Raw genomic sequence first — 17,315 nt, forward strand, 5'->3', positions numbered from 1 at the left:
CCAGCTGATTTCAGCTCCACACCTGCTCGGTGAGTGAAGTTGTCAGACTGCACACTAGGAAGTTAACTCCTCGGTTGCCTCTCGTATCACACACGAGCCCTGGCCACTCCACCGCAGATGGGAGGGAATTTTACTAGACAGCCCCGGTGGGCAGACAGGAGTCAGGAGTCTCCTGTACAGTTAGGAGGTGGATAGGCATCACCCTTCCGGCCTCCCCGCCATCATCATCTGCAGCAGCAGCTGGTCTCCTAATTCCAGTAACCGGCCACACCCACAGCCAGTGGCCAATCAGTGACATGGGCAACTGAAACCAGCCTGGCCCCAGGCTAGATCAGGGACTATGGCACAAGTACAAGCACGTCTTTCAGAGCCCCAGAGCATGGTAAGTGCCTCCCAATGCACGACACAGGGCCTCAAGGCAGGCCTGGTGGGAAAAGGGGCTAAGACGGCGGAAGGGAAGGAGGGAGGAAGGTCGGGGCTAAGCAATATGATAACGTGGATACTCAGTGAGGGCTAGAGCACTGCGTGGACAAGTGAAGACATTCAGTACTGTCTCCTCTGGCTAATTCCCTGTGGGCACTGAGAGGCAGCGTGGCCTAGTGGATAGGGGATGGGGGCTGGGAATCCGGATCACAGAGCACTGCCTTTACAAACAGTTATTCAGCCTCACAGCAGTGCAGGGAGGGAGAGCAGGGTTGGTTTTGACAGGGAAACTGAGGCAGGTGAGCACTTTCCTTTGTCGGAAGTGCTCAGCAGCCATCCCGGAGGCTGTTTCAGGGTAGCTCCCGGAAAGAAAGGGGCTCCGTCCATCTGATAGGCTGCGTGCCAGGAACAGGTCACCCAGCTCTCATCTTACTTCTTGACAAGCAAAATGGACTTGTGCCAATCTCAACCATAGGTTCTGAGGGCTTGAATCTTGGACCACCGGCACCAAAGCACAAACCTCTCCCACTTGAGCTAAAGAAGCGCCTAGGTATTCCGACAGTGGTAGCAGGTTATTATCCTCGATGTGTTCCAAGATCAGACACACACTTTACAAGCATATTACAGCACCTGGGCTATGCAAATAAGCCATGGACCCAGTGTTAAGAGGGTCTGGAATAAATACACCCACCCATTATTTGATTAAAAAAACCACTGACAATTATCCCTAATTTTCTATGCAGCAAGGCGCCTGAGAATGAGCTGCATTTATCGCAGCGATAAAGGGAGAGCTGGTTAACAAAGGAGTAATGTGCACTCAAATACCAGGCAACTGAAAAGAACTAATTAAAAAAAGAAAAACACCCTACTACACAAGCCCCTTGCTAACAGTTCACTGGAATAATTGTATTGTGTGAAAACAGATTCCATTGCTTACATTGCAGCAGAGCCGTCCGTGAAAAGAATACATTTCATCACGCCAGCCTCATTCCACTGCCTTTGTGCTGCTGAATCCAGCCTTCCTGCAACCCTCAGCTCTGACAGATAAAGCAGAGCGGGACAGAGCAGCGCTCGCTTTACTCAGGCGAGGCGTGCAGGGCACGATCCGGTTCTTAGAGATGCTGGTTTAAACCAGGCGGCCCACTGCTGCTGTCAGCGGTCACCCCGCATTGACACTGATGCAAACACGAGCAGGATCTTAGGGGGTGTCCTGTGACACTGGCGCAAACACGAGCAGGCTCTTAGGGGGTGTCCTGTGAGTGACACTGGCGCAAACACGAGCAGGATCTTAGGGGGTGTTCTGTGACACTGGTGCAAACACAAGCAGGATCTTAGGGGGTGTTCTGTGACACTGGTGCAAACATGAGGAGGATCTTAGGGGGTGTTCTGTGACACTGGTGCAAACACGAGCAGGCTCTTAGGGGGTGTTCTGTGACACTGGTGCAAACACGAGCAGGCTCTTAGGGGGTGTTCTGTGACACTGGTGCAAACACGAGCAGGCTCTTAGGGGGTGTTCTGTTCCTTGCTATCACTGAAATGCCTGAGCATGTACACTGTGCATAAGTAAATCAGGCAGCCCCGTGCAAAGGACACAGGGGTTCCACCTCCAAAGACAGGAGCTGGCTCTGCTCGTGAACACTTTAGAACCAGCTCTGCGACTCCTTATAATGCTTCCCCAGCCCCGTGAAGTGCTAGGTATAAACAGCCTTGCGATGCCCCGGGGGGCTGCCATATGCAGCATTCTGGGTTAACCCCCCTCTGGGCACAGATGACTTTCTTCTGCTCCATTACCTGGACCTTCAGCATGACTCACACTACAGCTGGGCATCCCCTGCGGGCTTGGCTACACTTACAAATTTGCAGCGCTGCAGCAGGGTGTGAAAACACACCCTCTGCAGCACTGCAAATTGCGGCGCTACAAAGCGCCAGTGTAGTCAAAGCCCCAGCGCTGGGAGCCGCGCTCCCAGCGCTGTCCGTTATTCCCCACAGGGAGGTGGAGTACGGACAGCGCTGGGAGAGTTTTCTCCCAGCGCTGGCGCTTTGACTACACTTAGCGCTTCAAAGCGCTGCCACGGCAGCGCTTTGAAATGCAAGTGTAGCCAAAAGGCACCGGATTCTCCAGGCTCTTTGCGGGGGCGGGGAGCCGCCCAGGCTGAAGAATGGCAGCAGCCCTGGCACGCTGTGCATTAACCGCGGTCCTTGGAGAGCAGCCCCCTCCCCTACCGGGACATGCCACCCACTCCTGCTAGAGGAGAATCCGCCGCGCTTACAAGCGCTAACAGACAATGGGCGGAGAGGGAGAACACGCGGCTATTATCCCCCGCGCTAATGCTATAATGCCGGGAGATTAGGAACACAATAGCCCCCGGGAGCGGAGGGGATTTTGCATTGTTGCCCACTCCGCTCTCGGGCGAGCGTGCGGGAGAATGCGATTAGCAAACGGCAGCCCAAGAACGACTTCAGGCTCAAAATGACCAAGAGGCCAGCAGCGGGCCCGCGGGCTTTGTCCCCACCGGCTGGCAAAGAGACAGGCAATTAAAGGGGATTGCAGGCTCAGCTAACGCAAGAGCTGGGGCAGAAACCGCCCAGCAGGTTCCAAACTGACCTTTCCCACCCCTGCCAATGCCTGGGGAGGCAGGCAGGGCCTCTGAGCACTGGCCACACAGCAGTAGGGGGAAGGGGCCAGGGGGCAGTGGAGACCCTGTGGTCTGATGGTGAGGGCATTGCTTTGGGGGTGAGGAAAGCTGGGTTCTAGCCCCGTCTCTGCTGCATGGCTGTGAACGAAGCTCCTCCTGGCTGCTTTCGGGCAGCCTTGTCTGTCTATATTGTACATTCTTCGAGCAGGCGCTGTTTCCTGCTGTGTGTACGTACAGCACCGTGCACAATGCAGCCTGGATCATGGTGGAAGACTCTGGGCACTACTGCACTACTCCCCACAGGCCCAGGAGATCCAATAGCTTCTGCCCAGACCGGGCACACATGGAGCCGGTGCAGCGGGCTGGCCAGGTGCATGCAGTGCAGGAGAACAGCGAGATGTGATTGGCAAGGTGGAAAAGGCATGTCAAATATACATGGAGTTAGGGGATTGGGGAGCTTCTGGTCTCTGTGACCCCAGGCAGCACAGTTTACAGACATGGTGGGACAGCCACTGGGGGGTTGACACAGGCGCTGCATCCACCTCTGTAGCTTGCTGGGGGAGGGGATCTCGCTGCAGTGCTGTAACGGGGCGCTTCCGTCGGCCAGAGATGGATTGGGGTGGTGACTCTGTAGTGTGGAGCGGGACTGTGAAGTCCCCTCGCAGGGCAGCACCAGTAGGGAATCAGGCCCCCGGAAGCTGACAGCCGCCACGCAGAGGGGCTCTCTCCAGTGCCTGTATTTCCACCCACTGGGTTGTCCCTGGAGTTTTCTGGTTCTAGAACACGCTACCCCTGCTGTCCCAACACACAGCTACAGCCGGAGCACGGGGATTCGCTACCCACCGAGCGTGCAGGGACCTCCCGAGCAGTGAAGGGGACAGCGTCCGATTCATCCAGCAACTCCGGGCCCCGGCAGAAAGGCACCAGGGTCGGAGCCTGGCTCCATTGCTTGTCAGAAATAGAGACATGGACTGATCCTCGCCTTGGGGGACAGGACACCAGGGCCAGCCCAAGCACCCGCTGAAGTCCTCAAGTTCCAGTGTAAGCAACGCCAAGGCTTGGGGCTGGCTCTCTGCGCGTGGGCCCATCTCCCCCCCACCCCCACCCCAAGGATCACGTTTGCTTTTCATGTACAGAACGTGAAATCCTGGGGCCCCAGGCCCCTCACTCAGATCACTGGCAAAACCTCAGACATTGGTAGTGTCCTGCATTGGGTTGTGGGCAGAGAATAGTTGCCTCATGATTTCCTATCCAGCCAGCCCCCCTCTCCTCTGTGATTCCTGATCCACTGGCTCAGGCATAGGTTAAACAACAGAGAGGCCTGACTGGTGATTTGATCTGTCCCCCTGGACGCAGAGGATTGCTGCCTGTGCTATATTTGGTGGGGCTTTGTCTAGTCAGGTTTTGTAATGTGCTTATACAGAGAGGAAAACTGAGGCAAAGAGCAATCGAGTGACTTGCCCAAGGCCTCAGGGGGAGTCAGTAGCACAGTGGAGATTAGAGCCCAGCCATGCCAGGGTCCCAGCCAGCGTGTCCACGCCATGGCACCAGGAGCCTTTGCCGCATTCAGCAAGCTCCAGCGCCCAGCGTGAGAAGGAAACTCTGCCTGTATCGTACATAAACCACACAGCTAAGGACGACTCCCTTTGTCGCTGCCCCTGTTTCCGAAGCAGGAGCGGGTGGTCTTCGCTGCACTTTGAAAGCCCAACGCAAACAGAGCCGCAGGCCCCTGTCCCCTGCAGCCGGAACCTGCCTCTACGTACCACTTTGGGGAGCACGGACGTAATGGCATCTTTGATGACCTCCCGGAGGCAGGCGACGTCGATCACGGAGCCCAGACTCAGTAAGGCATCCTGGGAAAGAAGAGAAAACCCACGTGTCAATGGGAAGGTCAGGCGTGTAACGTGCAGCTGCCTGCGGCCGGCCTGGCTTCGATCCCATGGTGATGGGCACTGCAGAAACCCCCGAGCCAGCCAGCCCGTGAGCAGGAATTGCTAGGTGAGGGTCTCTGGCCTGTGCTGGGCAGGACAGACTGGATTATCACAATGGCCCCTTCTCACCGTAAAATCTATGAATCTAAAACCCAGGTAGCACATTGTGCCACGATTACGTTCTTTCTAGTTATACCGGTGGGGATTATAAAGCACAGTATGAGGGCTAACGCTGGTTCCTTCTCCCCGTCTGATCTCAGACCTCAATTTAGATTGAACCTCTTAACCTGGGGTGCACGCACCCCCCGGGGGGCGGGGGGAGAGATGCCCTTTCGGGGGGGGTGCGAGACAGGCCAGATTTTTTTAGAAGGTAAATCATCGGAAACACAAATTAAGCACAAGCACGTACGTACAACTACTTTGTTTCATCAAACGGCTGTATTTATTAACATTGTGCATTTTTTACCGGTTACTGTAATATACAAACAAAAAGGCTATCTAGGGTTAAGGGGGGCGAGAACACATTTGGAGAACCAACGGGGTGCAGGCTGCAGTAGAGGTTAAGAACCACTGCTCTAGGGGGAAGACAGAATCTCCAGCGGACCCAAGCCTAGGCTGTGGAACTCATTGCCACAAGAGACAAAACCAGTCAGACGCCCTGTGCTCAGAGCTAAAGCCAAAACTCCCGAGGGAGGCAGTGTTGCCTAGTAGGTAGCGCACTGGCTCTAGGGACTCAGAAGACCTGGGTTCTATTCCCGACTTTACCACTGACCTGCCAGATGACGCTTGGGCAAGTCATTTTGCCTCTCTGTGCCTCAGTTTCCCCATCTGTAAAGTGAGGAGAATGGCACTGACGTCCTCTGTAAAGTGCTTTGAGATCTACTGGTTAAAAGTGCTAGATAAGAGCTGGGTATTATTATTATTTCTTAGACCTTCAGTGAGTTCTTCTCTCTCACACACACACGTAAAACTCTGCCAACTAATCCAGCCATTTCTTCTACACGCTGAGAAAGCAGCGAGCTGATGATTATTTACATTATGTTTAAATCCTTGCAGGCGGCTTAGCGCCTAGGTGACAGGAGCCGTGTCATTGTCCTCTTAGAACTGAAGAACCAGTACCAAGGCAGGAAGATGGGCATTTGCCAGTCACAATTTACTGCCTGATTCATCCCCTCGGCGTCCGTCCTCCACACTTGCAGGGCCGCCGCAGCCAGCGTGACAGCTCCGTGCCTTCCCTCCTGACCTTCCGAAGGTCTCGCAGGCCAGGACGCCCGCGCCGCCTGCCTTTCTGGTTAGCGTCTGGCGGCGATGCAGAGATGAGGCACCCTGACAGCTGCCTCGAAGGCCTCCTGGGGTCGGACGGGGGCGTGCCACAGCCTGGCATCTACCACGCGAACTGGGCCGCTTTCCAGAGACGCTGGATTCTAATTTAACTGGAAACACCCCCCCACCCAGGGTAGCTCCCGTGGCACCAGTGGAGTTGTCCCAGGGACGAACGTGGCCTACTCAGAACATGTTAGCAAACACGGTGCCTGCTTAGCTCAGAATGCAAAGAGCCAGTGTACTAGGTGGCTAGGAAACAGCCTACATAACGGCCAATCCTAACCTGACCAGCGGAGCAAGCTGAGGCAATGTTATACGCACGGTACCTTTCATCCCAGGATCTCGCAGCACTGCATCAATGGGGAAACTGAGGCACGGAGTGGGGCGGCGATGCACCCGAGGCTGCACAGTGAATCGGTGTCAGAGCTGGGAGCTGAACCCAGGTCCCCTGAGCTACTCCTGCTTCTCAGTAAGCACCTCCATTCTGGGGCACAGAAAGAACAGCCTTAGAGCCGGGTCGAATTGCTTGGGTGCGCCCAGGCGCTGGGGAAAATCCCCTCCCTCACTGCACTGGGGACCAGGCTGTCAGAGCAGCCAGCGTGGGGCTAGCCGGGTCTCATCTTCGCACGACACATCCGTGTGGCTTGTCTCAGCAGCAGGCCTGAGCCACCAGCTTCGGACCTGGATCCAGACGTGGATCCAGGCCCACCTCAAACGGGAGAGCTCCTTGAGGCTCCTTCCAGCCCTACGTTTCTACGACTCTAGGGGGCGGTCTCCTGCCGCTCCCCAGCACCTGCTGTGCTGCCCCCGGAGCCAGAACCGCCTCTCCCACCAGCGTGGCTGCACCCCGCCAATGGGGCTACTCCTGATTTACTCCAGCGTAAGTGAGAACAGGTTCCGATCCACAGTCTGGGACCGCCGGGTGGGAACCAACCAGAGCTGAAAGCCAACGGTACCAAAGTCCCCCGGGCCTCCGCCACGTCCAGTTCAATTTTAAAGCGATGGATCTCCCACCCCTCCCGCTGTGAGCAGGCGAGCCTGATCGTGACCCCACCTGTACTGACCCAATGGAGTTACTCCTGCTATGCCCTAGTGTAGGGAAGAGCTGGGGCAGGCCCCACACAGCACAGAAGCTAACAGACCCAGCCATCTGTGTAAGTCCCAGGCATGGGCTCTCCGTGCGACCTTGGGCAGCTCGCTCCGGCATCGTGCCTCAGTTTCCCCATTTGTAACACGGGGAGAATGATGCTGGCCCGCCTCTGGAAAGCGCTCGGGGCGCTATGACTGGGAATTCTCCCGTCGGCTGCACACACATGCAGGGATTGTTACAAACACGCCGTGCATGCCCCCCAGCTCCCTCCCACCATGGACCCCCGATGCAGGCACCATGCACCCTGCACCCCCTACTCCCCACACCCTCCAGGAGGCCAGCGGGGCCTTGATTCCACACCTCCTCCCCCGATGCATTAGCCAGGGCAGCTTAGCCAGCCAGCTAACCCCCTGCCCCCAGGGAGGCAGTGGGTCATAGTGGGGGTGGCTGGTTTTGGGGGGCATTGCTGGAGCGCTGCAGCTCGGACCTGGGCCCAAGCACAAAACCGTAGCGATCTGTAACGCTCTCTATGGCGGGACAGGCGCAACGGGGCGGCAGCAGGCTGGATAATAACCCAGATCCGCGCAGAGAAGGGCTGGGGAGACGCGTTCGGAGGCCGCCCTCCTCCTGGAGCGCGGTATCCCAGGGGACCATGGTTTCTTTAGAAAAGCTGTCGGCCGTGGAAGCCGCCGAGAGACGGCTGTGCCACGGGGCCCCTCGGCGCAGCGCGGGTTGAATAGTACTTAACACAGTCACTGAGCCTGGCAAAGAGAAATGAAACCCACCCCCACAGGCCTCTTCATCTGTGCTCCTCAGAGAACACCACGCGTCCTTGTCAGGTGGGCCGGAGCAGAATGCACCTCGCCGGCTCCGTGGGCACCATTCCCAGGGATGCTAAGGCCCCTCGGCACTGCTGTGGGGGTCCAGTCCCCATGACTGCACTCCACAGAGCCAGGGTCCCCGCCAGCACGGTCACGCCATGGCACCAGGAGCTGGGCTGGCTCCCCAGATCCTGGGCTAGCCGGGGGCCCGGAACAGCCCAGGTGGAACTAAGAGCAGCCGTGCCAGGGGATGAGGAGCACCATGTGTCTTGTCTCAACCTCCCACCCTGGCACGCTTCCTCCCCTCACCCCCAACACTGAAAGGGGGGCACAGAGGGGGAGGGTGCAGAGCCTGGTTTTGTGTCAGCCGCGGCACACAGCAAGCAGATCTGGGAGCCCTGAGCATACAGGACCCTCAAAGGGCATGGGAACAGCCCCCCCCCCCCGAGAAGGCTGCCTCAACGGGACAGTGGGACTTTAAAGCTCTAGGCGCAGACATCACGTGACAACCAGGCACCAACTTCCACTGCTCCTGGCGAAGACCTCCCCGAAATGGGGTGGAGCGGAGGTCACCCAAGTCCCAGTTTGGTGCCTTACCCATTAGCCCGTCCGTCCTGCCCCGGGGCACCCGGAGAGGGGACACCGGGCACGGTGGCTCAGAGATCTGCTCCGCTCCCGCACTTGCTCCGTGAATTCTGAACCGAAACTGCAGGGGGCTTGGAAGGCGAAGCAGGACGTAATTACCCCGAGTCTGCCCTTTCGCTGCCCAGCTGCCGGAGCCGGCTCCGGCTCCCCCGCCCACGAGCGCAGCTGTGGCGGGAGGCAAAAATGAAGCGATCCCAGGATCTGGTCGGGCTGGCTGCATTCTCCTGTCTATGGGATCCGGGCTGGGAGCAGAGCTGGCTGTGGGTGGGAATGCCAGAAGCACATGGCGTCCCAAGGGGCAGCAGCAGCCAGAGACCCAGCCCGCTGGGCCTTCCCCGCCTGGCTCCGGGGCTTTCTGCTGGACCCCACTGCTTTAGAGCCAGGGAGCTGCGCATTTTCCCCCTCCGGGTCAGTGCCTTGCTAACGACCTTCGGAAGCCAGCCAGGTGGGAGAGGGGCTTCCAGCCCTGAAAGCAGACACCAGCGGGTGCCGTCGCAAGGGGAAGGAGGCGGGCGGGGGCGAGGGGAGATTGATGAGGCCACATTCCCCGTGCAAAGCCGAGGCTGCGGGGACAGCTGGATGCCGTGGCAGCTCGTCCCTCTGGCTCCATCCATCCTGCTCCCCGTGCGCCAAGCTGCTGCTGCTGCTCTTCCCCAGCTGTGACTGATGCGGAGCCTGCTGCCTTCGCCAAATGTCACCGGATGAGCCGGGCCAGATCGGCCGCCCCAGCAGGTTCAAATCACAGCCAGGGAGAGGCAGCTCAGACCACGGTGAGATGGGGAGGGGGGAATGGAAGGAGCAGGGACGCTGCTAGCAAACATTGGACAGCTGAAAGTCTGATCTGGTGGGCAAGGCAGTGGACGAGGCCTCAAAAACCTGGGTTCAACTCTCAGCTGCGCCACAGTCTTGTCAGACAATGGGAAAGTCGCTGCATCTCACTATACATTATGCAGGGTGCGTGTCCCTTGCTGTGTGCACGTCCAGTGCCTGGCGCTGCGTATGTCCAGCGCCTGGCACAGTGAGCATCCCTCGCTGCGCATACGTCCAGCGCCTGGCACGGTGAGCGTCCCTCGCTGAGCGTACGTCCAGCGGTTGCACGGTGAGCCTCCCTCGCTGTGTGTATGTCCAGCGCCTGGCACGGTGAGCCTCCCTCGCTGTGCGTACGTCCAGCACCTGGCACGGTGAGTGTCCCTCGCTGTGCGTACGTCCAGTGCCTGCACGGTGAGCATCCCTCACTGTGCATATGTCCAGCACCTGGCATGGTGAGTGTCCCTCGCTGTGCGTACGTCCAGCGCCTGCACGGTGAACCTCCCTCGCTGTGCGTACGTCCAATGCCTGCACGGTGAGCATCCCTCGCTGCGCGTACGTCCAGCACTTGGCACAGTGAGCGTCCCTTACTGAGCATATGTCCAGCCCCTGGCACAGTGAGTGACCATTGCTCTGCGTACGTCCAGCACCTGGCACGGTGAGCATCCCTCACTGTGTGTACGTCCAGTGGCTGGCATGGGGAGCATCCCTCACTGTGTGTATGCCCAGAGCCTAGCACAGTGATCGTCCCTCACTGTGCATATGTCCAGCACCTGGCACGGTAAGTGTCCATTGCTCTGTGTATGTCCAGCGCCTGCATGGTGAGTGTCCCTCGCTGTGTGTACCTCCAGCGCCTGGCACGGTGAGCCTCCCTCGCTGTGCGTACGTTCAGCACCTGGCACGGTGAGCGTCCCTCACTGTGCATACGTCCAGCGCCTGGCACGGTGAGCCTCCCTCGCTGTGTGTACGTCCAGCGCCTGGCACGGTGAGCGTCCCTCACTGTGCATACGTCCAGCGCCTGGCATGGTGAGCCTCCCCGCTGTGCGTATGTCCAGCGCTTGGCACAATGGACCACCCAGGGCAGAATATTGCCCTGTAATTGAAATTCAGTGAACAGCTCAGCCGAGGCGCGAGAAGGAACAGAATCCAGCTCACTCTCCCTCAGCTGTGCTGACTCACTGAACTCAGCACTTGTGGCTCTGACAGGCAGGAAAAGCATCTCGGAGGAGTCAGAGCTGCTCTTTAAAGCACTAAATTGTGCCCAGCTTAAGGATCGTACAAACTAGCAACAAGCCCGGTCCCCTTGCCCTGCTGATTGGAGCTGGGGCTCACTCCCAGTGATTAAGCCTGCCAGCCACGCTCTGGCTAGCGAAGGTCAGCACAGCCTGCCGAGCACTCCCCGGGCCATTTGCTCGCTAGACAGTGTTTATTCAAGGGATACTTTGACCCTGAGTTTTTTGGCAGCTAGTGTCCTCACCTGGGGCCAATCGCTCCTCAGTTGCTTTTTGCTAAAGTAGGATTCAGGGCTACCTCTTTCCATCTGTGGGGGAGGGATAGCTCAGTGGTTTGAGCATTGGCCTGCTCAACCCAGCATTGAGAGTTTAATCCTTGAGGGGGCCAGTTAGGGAACTGGGGTAAAATCTGTCTGGGGATCGGTCCTGCTTTGAGCAGGGGGTTGGACTAGATACCTCCTGAGGTCCCTTCCAACCCTGATATTCTATGACCTTTGAGGGAAAGATACAGCAAGTCCATGCCTTATCTCCTAGGGCCTGGTCATTCCCTGCTACGTACCAATGGTTAGCACTCACACCTGCCTACCCTGAACTTTTACAAGCTGAGCCCCCTACAACCTCATCGTGCACCAGTGAGGGCCCACCTTTAGGCTCTGAAGTGCAATAGTTAGCTGACATTTCAAACTTCCCCATTGCCATCTGCGTTAGCATCCACTGAAATGCACAGGGGAGCACACGCCGAAGAACTACTGTTTCAGGCTCTCTGCAAACTCAGGCAGGCAGTGCTGCATCAGTTACACATGGGTCACAATCAGAAGGCTTTCTCGGAAACCGTAACAGTGAGAAATGTCCTCATTTATTTTAATGAAAGCTGAGAGTCCGAACAACAACCGAGGCCTGTCTCTCACCCAAAATTCCTTCAGGGCCATGCCACACATTTCGGAAAGCAATGTCTTGTACTGTTTATATTACGTCACCTCCAGAAATCATTACTCAGCCGCTACTCAGGCAAAACTCTCCCGACTCTAACCATAGTGGTGCAGAACCAACACGAGGCGAGATTCAACTCTGGCAAGTTTGGTCCCCTCAGTAAGAGGTTACATGAGTGTGACTTCCTTGCTTCCTCTTCCTCACCGCTCAGGCTTCCCCAACGGGAACAAAACCCAGGAGGGAGAGAGCACGGATCTAGATCAGTAGCAACCGGACACATCACCAAACCAGCCATCAGAAGTGGCCATCACGTGGCATCCTCACTCGTTGCTTTGGCGGGGACCCCAAGGATTGACAGAAACATAACTGCTGTTGCTCCGCCCCACACCGTGCCCATCCAGAGCAGGGTGGTGGTCAGCCAGGAGAGAGATCGCAGAAGCACACGCCTTGCAAGTTAAAAAGACACTCTCTACTAACTAATTTCTCCTGACAGTATAAGGCTCATGACACACAGTTCTGAGATCATCCAGCTGAGGGCACACACACGTCCACTCAGATTTGGTTTTGCAACACCAAACCCAAAGGCAGGTAGGGGTGTGTGTGTGTCACTATCCCGCCGTGGGTGGCTTCAGAACTGCTCTAATGGGGCCTTTGATTGGTGGGGTGTGGGGCATGTCTTTTGCTGTGATTGGTGCAAAGTTGGTATATGTCCTGGGCTCTGACTGATGAGATGAAGGTCCATACATTGGAGGGGAGAAAAGGTGTTTTAGAACATCCGGGTGCCCTGTATTGTGATTGGAGGACTGTTGGATTTTCCTGTGCTGTGATTGGAGGGAATGACTTTCAGGGCTTGACAATAGGAGGAGGCGGGGAGTAAATAGTTAGAATGTGGGTATGACCTGTTCCATGACTGATTAAATTCTTTAAGGTCCTCTGCTCTGATTGGTGGAGTGGTGGGCACCCTCTGCTCTGATTGGTGGGACGTTTGGTGTCCTCTGCTTTGATTGGTGGGATCTCTGTGTCCTCTGCTCTGATTGACAGTGTGTAGGTGCGTCCTTTGCTGTGAGTGGTTGGGACGGAGTCCAAAGCTCTGGAACAAACGTCCCTTTCCTGTGAGGGCTCTTGCGTCAGCTTGTTCCAGTCAATTCGTTTACTGCCCAACTCTGAAACTGCGTCTCTCTCTCTCTCTCTGATTGCCTTGCCCTGGGCTACAGCCATCCCACTGGACTGGAACACCCGAGCCTCGCAAAGCCTGCCCTGATCGGCGCGAACGCCTGCCCTCGCACCGCCTGTAGTCATCCAAATCCTGAGTGCTGCCCCGCCAACCTCGGGATGGCATCTCCTCTCCTCACCAATACAGCCTGGTGGGATACCGACTCGCTCTGAAAACCACATGCACGGATACACACGGACCCTGCTGAGCCCAAGCAGTTCAGACGCGTGGCTCACAACAACTTGTGCTACAAAGGAAGGAGAGAAGATTCTAAAATGTGTCTCAGAAGGTCTACAATGCAGCATGTGAGAGACAGAAATTCCTTCCTGACCCCTGCACTAACTCACTTGTGCCCTGAAGCATGAGAGTGAGCTTAAGCAAATGTAACCACAGAACAATCAGCCTTTCACTGGCCGAAAATCAACGGAGCTACCCCAGGGATCAGTTAGCCCCATGAATTTTACCTTGAGAGCCCATTTAAAGTAAGCGCGTTGTACAAGCACATGCTCTGCTATATTTCTAGTAACAAACCCACAGCTAGCCAGGAATTCACTAGGTGCCATTATGCTGCACATGACATCCACTTAGAACTCAATGGCCACTGCAGGGAAAGAACTATAGGAGAATCACCATTAGCAATCAGCAGTAGAGGGCCTATGACACACAGTGGAGCCATTCTGATTTCATCCAGTAGACAGCAGTGGCCTGCTCAAATAATGCACAAACAATATTTTATCTCGTTACACCCATATCTCCCTGCACCTGATTAGCCTACAAGTACATCTCCATCTGGGTGTCTACGTAATGTATTCTAATCTTCTATGCATTGCTAATTTACTGCCTGTGCTGACGGCAGAGCATACAGGAAGCAGCATATCGGGCCATTTTGCCATCAAACTTACTGAGCTGAGTTTCATGCATCGACCTGGACTTGATTTATTTACTCCTTTGCCTCGCTGTCAATTCCTTTGCATTACTAACGATGCCCTTCGCCTGCTGCTCCCTTCTGGAGCCTCGAGATCACAAGCAAATGTGGAATTTTAAACAGAACATGCAGCTTGCTGAGCCGGAACCAGCTTCCGCGTAAATCGCGGCTTTTCAAAACTGACCTCCGGCCCAGCCAGAGTTTGCTTTTAGCGGCTGTCATCCTGCCTTGACAGACGGGGCGGGGGGGGGGGGGGAGAAATCCTGACCAGGCACGGCGCAAGCTCCTCCCCATGGCCCCTGCCCCTGCCCCATGCCGTCAGCCTCCGCCTGGACAGAGCCGCCTTGAGCTGGAGGTGGCCGATGCCCATGGAAGCTGGTGAGCTGCTCTGACGTCCCTAACAGATGGGGAAGTGGAGGCAGCAGCCCCGTCCAGGACTGCCACGCATCCAGTCCAGCACGTAATGGTGACACCGGGCAGCACGGCCGGTGCCAGCCAGGGCGTTAGCGAGAACCACGGGGAGTCATGACGGCTGAGTCCCAACTCAGCTCCCCCACGAGGGACGTTACAGAAGCCACCGCTTTGGGCGTCCCCAGTGACAGGCGCTTCCTAACGTCCCTTGGAACGCTGTGGTGCGGCCCGCAGGCCGCATTACCCTGCCCCGTCCCCTCACGCACTGCCTCTGCCGCATTCCTGTCTTGGGGCTTTTCCCCCGGGGGCAGCAGCTGTGGAGGGGGGTTCACTAAAGCAGCCCGTCCCCCCATCCCATTCCTAACCCTGCTTTGCCCTCACCTATTCCCTCTCTAAGCCTCCCATGTGCGTCGGCCACCGGAGGTGCAACCTCCTCTTCCCCTTGCAAACATTTCCCCGTGGCCGGGTGTGTGCCTGGTCTGAGTCTAATCTGCAAAATTCTTTCAGCTGCAGCCCCCTCACTGCATGGGAGGAACCTAATGGGAATGATCGGTGCCTGTTGGCTTTATACCGTCCTTTCCTCGGCTGGCAGGGAGTTTGGTCCCCCTGGGATGGCAGTCTCTAGAGATAGCTGGGTCTATCAAAGCCAGAAGCAGCAGGCAGGTGAAAGGAGACACAGGTGGGAATCTCAGACCAGGGAGGATCCACTGAGTCACCAGTCAGGAGTTCCCCTGGCTGCCAATGCCCGGGCTGGATTTTAATGAACTTCAAGAGCGCTGAGCCTGAGAAAATGTCAAGTCAAGATGCCCCAGAATGAAAGCAGCGCGCCCCTGACCGGGCTCCACTGACTCAGGCTGATCCGAGGAGAGAGAGAGATTTTATCACTTCGATATTTACAGTTTAAAGAGTCAGTCGGGACCGTTTCCAAAGCCGCGGCGTCCCGGCTGCCACGTTAAAGGTTAGTCAAACTGACCCGAGCGCTGACTCATGCGCGCGTAGGCGTCTGCGTCTCGGAGGAACGGGCTGGGGACAACTCGGGGGAAATTCACGTAAGGGAGCAGCGGGGTTAGCCACACAACCAGGAGCTGGGGAACCTCATGAAATCCTAGGTCCTGCAGTGACAGCCCTGTAAACAGCGGCAGATTAAGGTTGGTCTGGAGAACTCGCCCGCCCTAGGCCCACTTTTTGAAATAGGCCCAGCAGGTCCCTAAATCATGCTCAGGTTTTAAACGTCCAGTAATTAGATCAAGACGGATCCTCAGCTGCTCTAGGCTGGCTTCATTGGAATGACCCTCCCTGGGACCGGGGAAGAGGCAGCCCAGTCTATGCAGACACAGCATGTATCCGAGGGCCGGTTAGAGGGCCCTCTAGTGGTAGTTCTGGTTACAGTTCCGCTTGGTACAGGAAACGCCTACAGCCGGGGTGGCCAATCTGTGGCTCCGCAGCCACGTGCGGCTCTTCAGCGGTGAATATGCGGCTCCTTCTACAGGCACCGACTCCGGGGTTGGAGCTACAGGTGCCAACTTTCCAGTGTGCTGGGGGGTGGGGCTCACTGATCAACCCCCGGCTCTGCCCCAGGCCCCAGCCCCACTCCTTTCCCCAAGGGCCCCACCCCTTCCCCAGGGGAGTCTGCTGCGCCCTTGCTCCTCCCTCCCCTGGAGCCTCCTGCACGCCACACAACAGCTGATTGCGGCCAGCGGGAGGCGCAGGGATGGAGGGTGGGAGACACTGGGAGTGGGGGAAAGGGAAGCTGATGGGGGGCTGCTGACGTGTCACTGTGGCTCTTTGGCAATGTACATTGGCACACTCCAGCTCCTTCTCAGGCTCAGGTTGGCCGCCCCTGGCCTACAGGGCCCTACCCAAGCCGCTTCGCGAGGAGCTGGGTGCGGCGCGCCAGCGAGGGGTGGATTGCTAGCCGTGTATCAGTCTTTCTTCGGGAAATACCCGCAGTCCGAAATGTATACCATAAAGTGACCCGTGGGGCACAGCTTGCTCTTAATTCCACGGGTGTAAATCTGACGGGTCCCCACTGACGTTGATGGATTTACTCTGCGGGCTCTGAGAGCTGAATTTGGCCCCAACTTTGGCAATAAATGAGTGGCGCTGGGGAGCCACGGGCCGGTGTCGCTCAGTGCGTTTAAAACCGGACCCTGTGCAGGGGGTTGTGACAATGAATTGCCCCTCGGGATGTGCGGCGACCGGGTCCTTTACTCAGTGCCAGGGTTCCCCCCACCCTCGCGCACACGTCCAGTCATTCCTGAAGCACAAACACCCCCTCCCTCTGCACCTCACGCCCGTCTGCTCTGCAGCGAGATCCACACGAAAAGCCCTGGACAGCGGAGACCACAAGAAAGGCTGAGCTGCTTATTAACTGGCTCCCGTCCTGGGGAGCTGAGCAGGCCAGGGCAGGGACACTGAACAACCCCTAGCAGCAGGGTCCTTCCAGAGCAGGGCTGAGGCCCATCAGCACAACCCCCCAGCAGACCCGCCCTCCAGGCCGGGTGGCCCAGCATCTGTCCCCAGCACTCAGTTCCCTGCTCGTTTCATGGCAGCGGCCCGTGGCCCCCACAGGGACAAGGGCTCCGTCATGCCAGGAGTATATTTAAAGAGCTTCATACCAGTGAGCCTCAGGTCCTGGCTGCTCACCATTTCAAAGTGAATGACACAGGTGACACGAGGACGCCAATGCGGATGGGAGGGGGAGCAGGCGGCTGGACCAAAGGTAAGAGGCAGATCAGAGGGCCTGCAAGTTGGATAGGTGTAGAATACAGAACACACACACACACACACACAGGCAGTGTGGTCCAGCGGATAGAGCACCAGCTTGGGAGTCAGGAGACCTGCTGACACCAATGACCTACTGGGTGAACTTGGGCAAGTCACAGCCTTTCTCTGTGCCTCAGTTTCCCCTTCCCTTAGTCTATCTTG

General features: G+C 57.1%; 1 protein-coding gene across 2 annotated transcripts in view; it reads right to left on the minus strand.

Annotated features, from left to right (window-relative positions):
- The window catches only part of PDE2A (phosphodiesterase 2A), a 360,750-nt gene that overhangs the window by 115,944 nt on the left and 227,491 nt on the right, over positions 1-17,315 (minus strand). For both annotated transcript variants that reach the window (XM_045022966.1, XM_045022975.1), the window contains one exon: positions 4,823-4,912. In XM_045022966.1, the coding sequence (XP_044878901.1) occupies positions 4,823-4,912 (90 nt within the window). The remainder of the gene's footprint in view (positions 1-4,822; positions 4,913-17,315) is intronic.

This window comes from Mauremys mutica, chromosome 1, assembly GCF_020497125.1.
Source record: "Mauremys mutica isolate MM-2020 ecotype Southern chromosome 1, ASM2049712v1, whole genome shotgun sequence".
Lineage (NCBI taxonomy): Eukaryota > Metazoa > Chordata > Testudines > Geoemydidae > Mauremys > Mauremys mutica.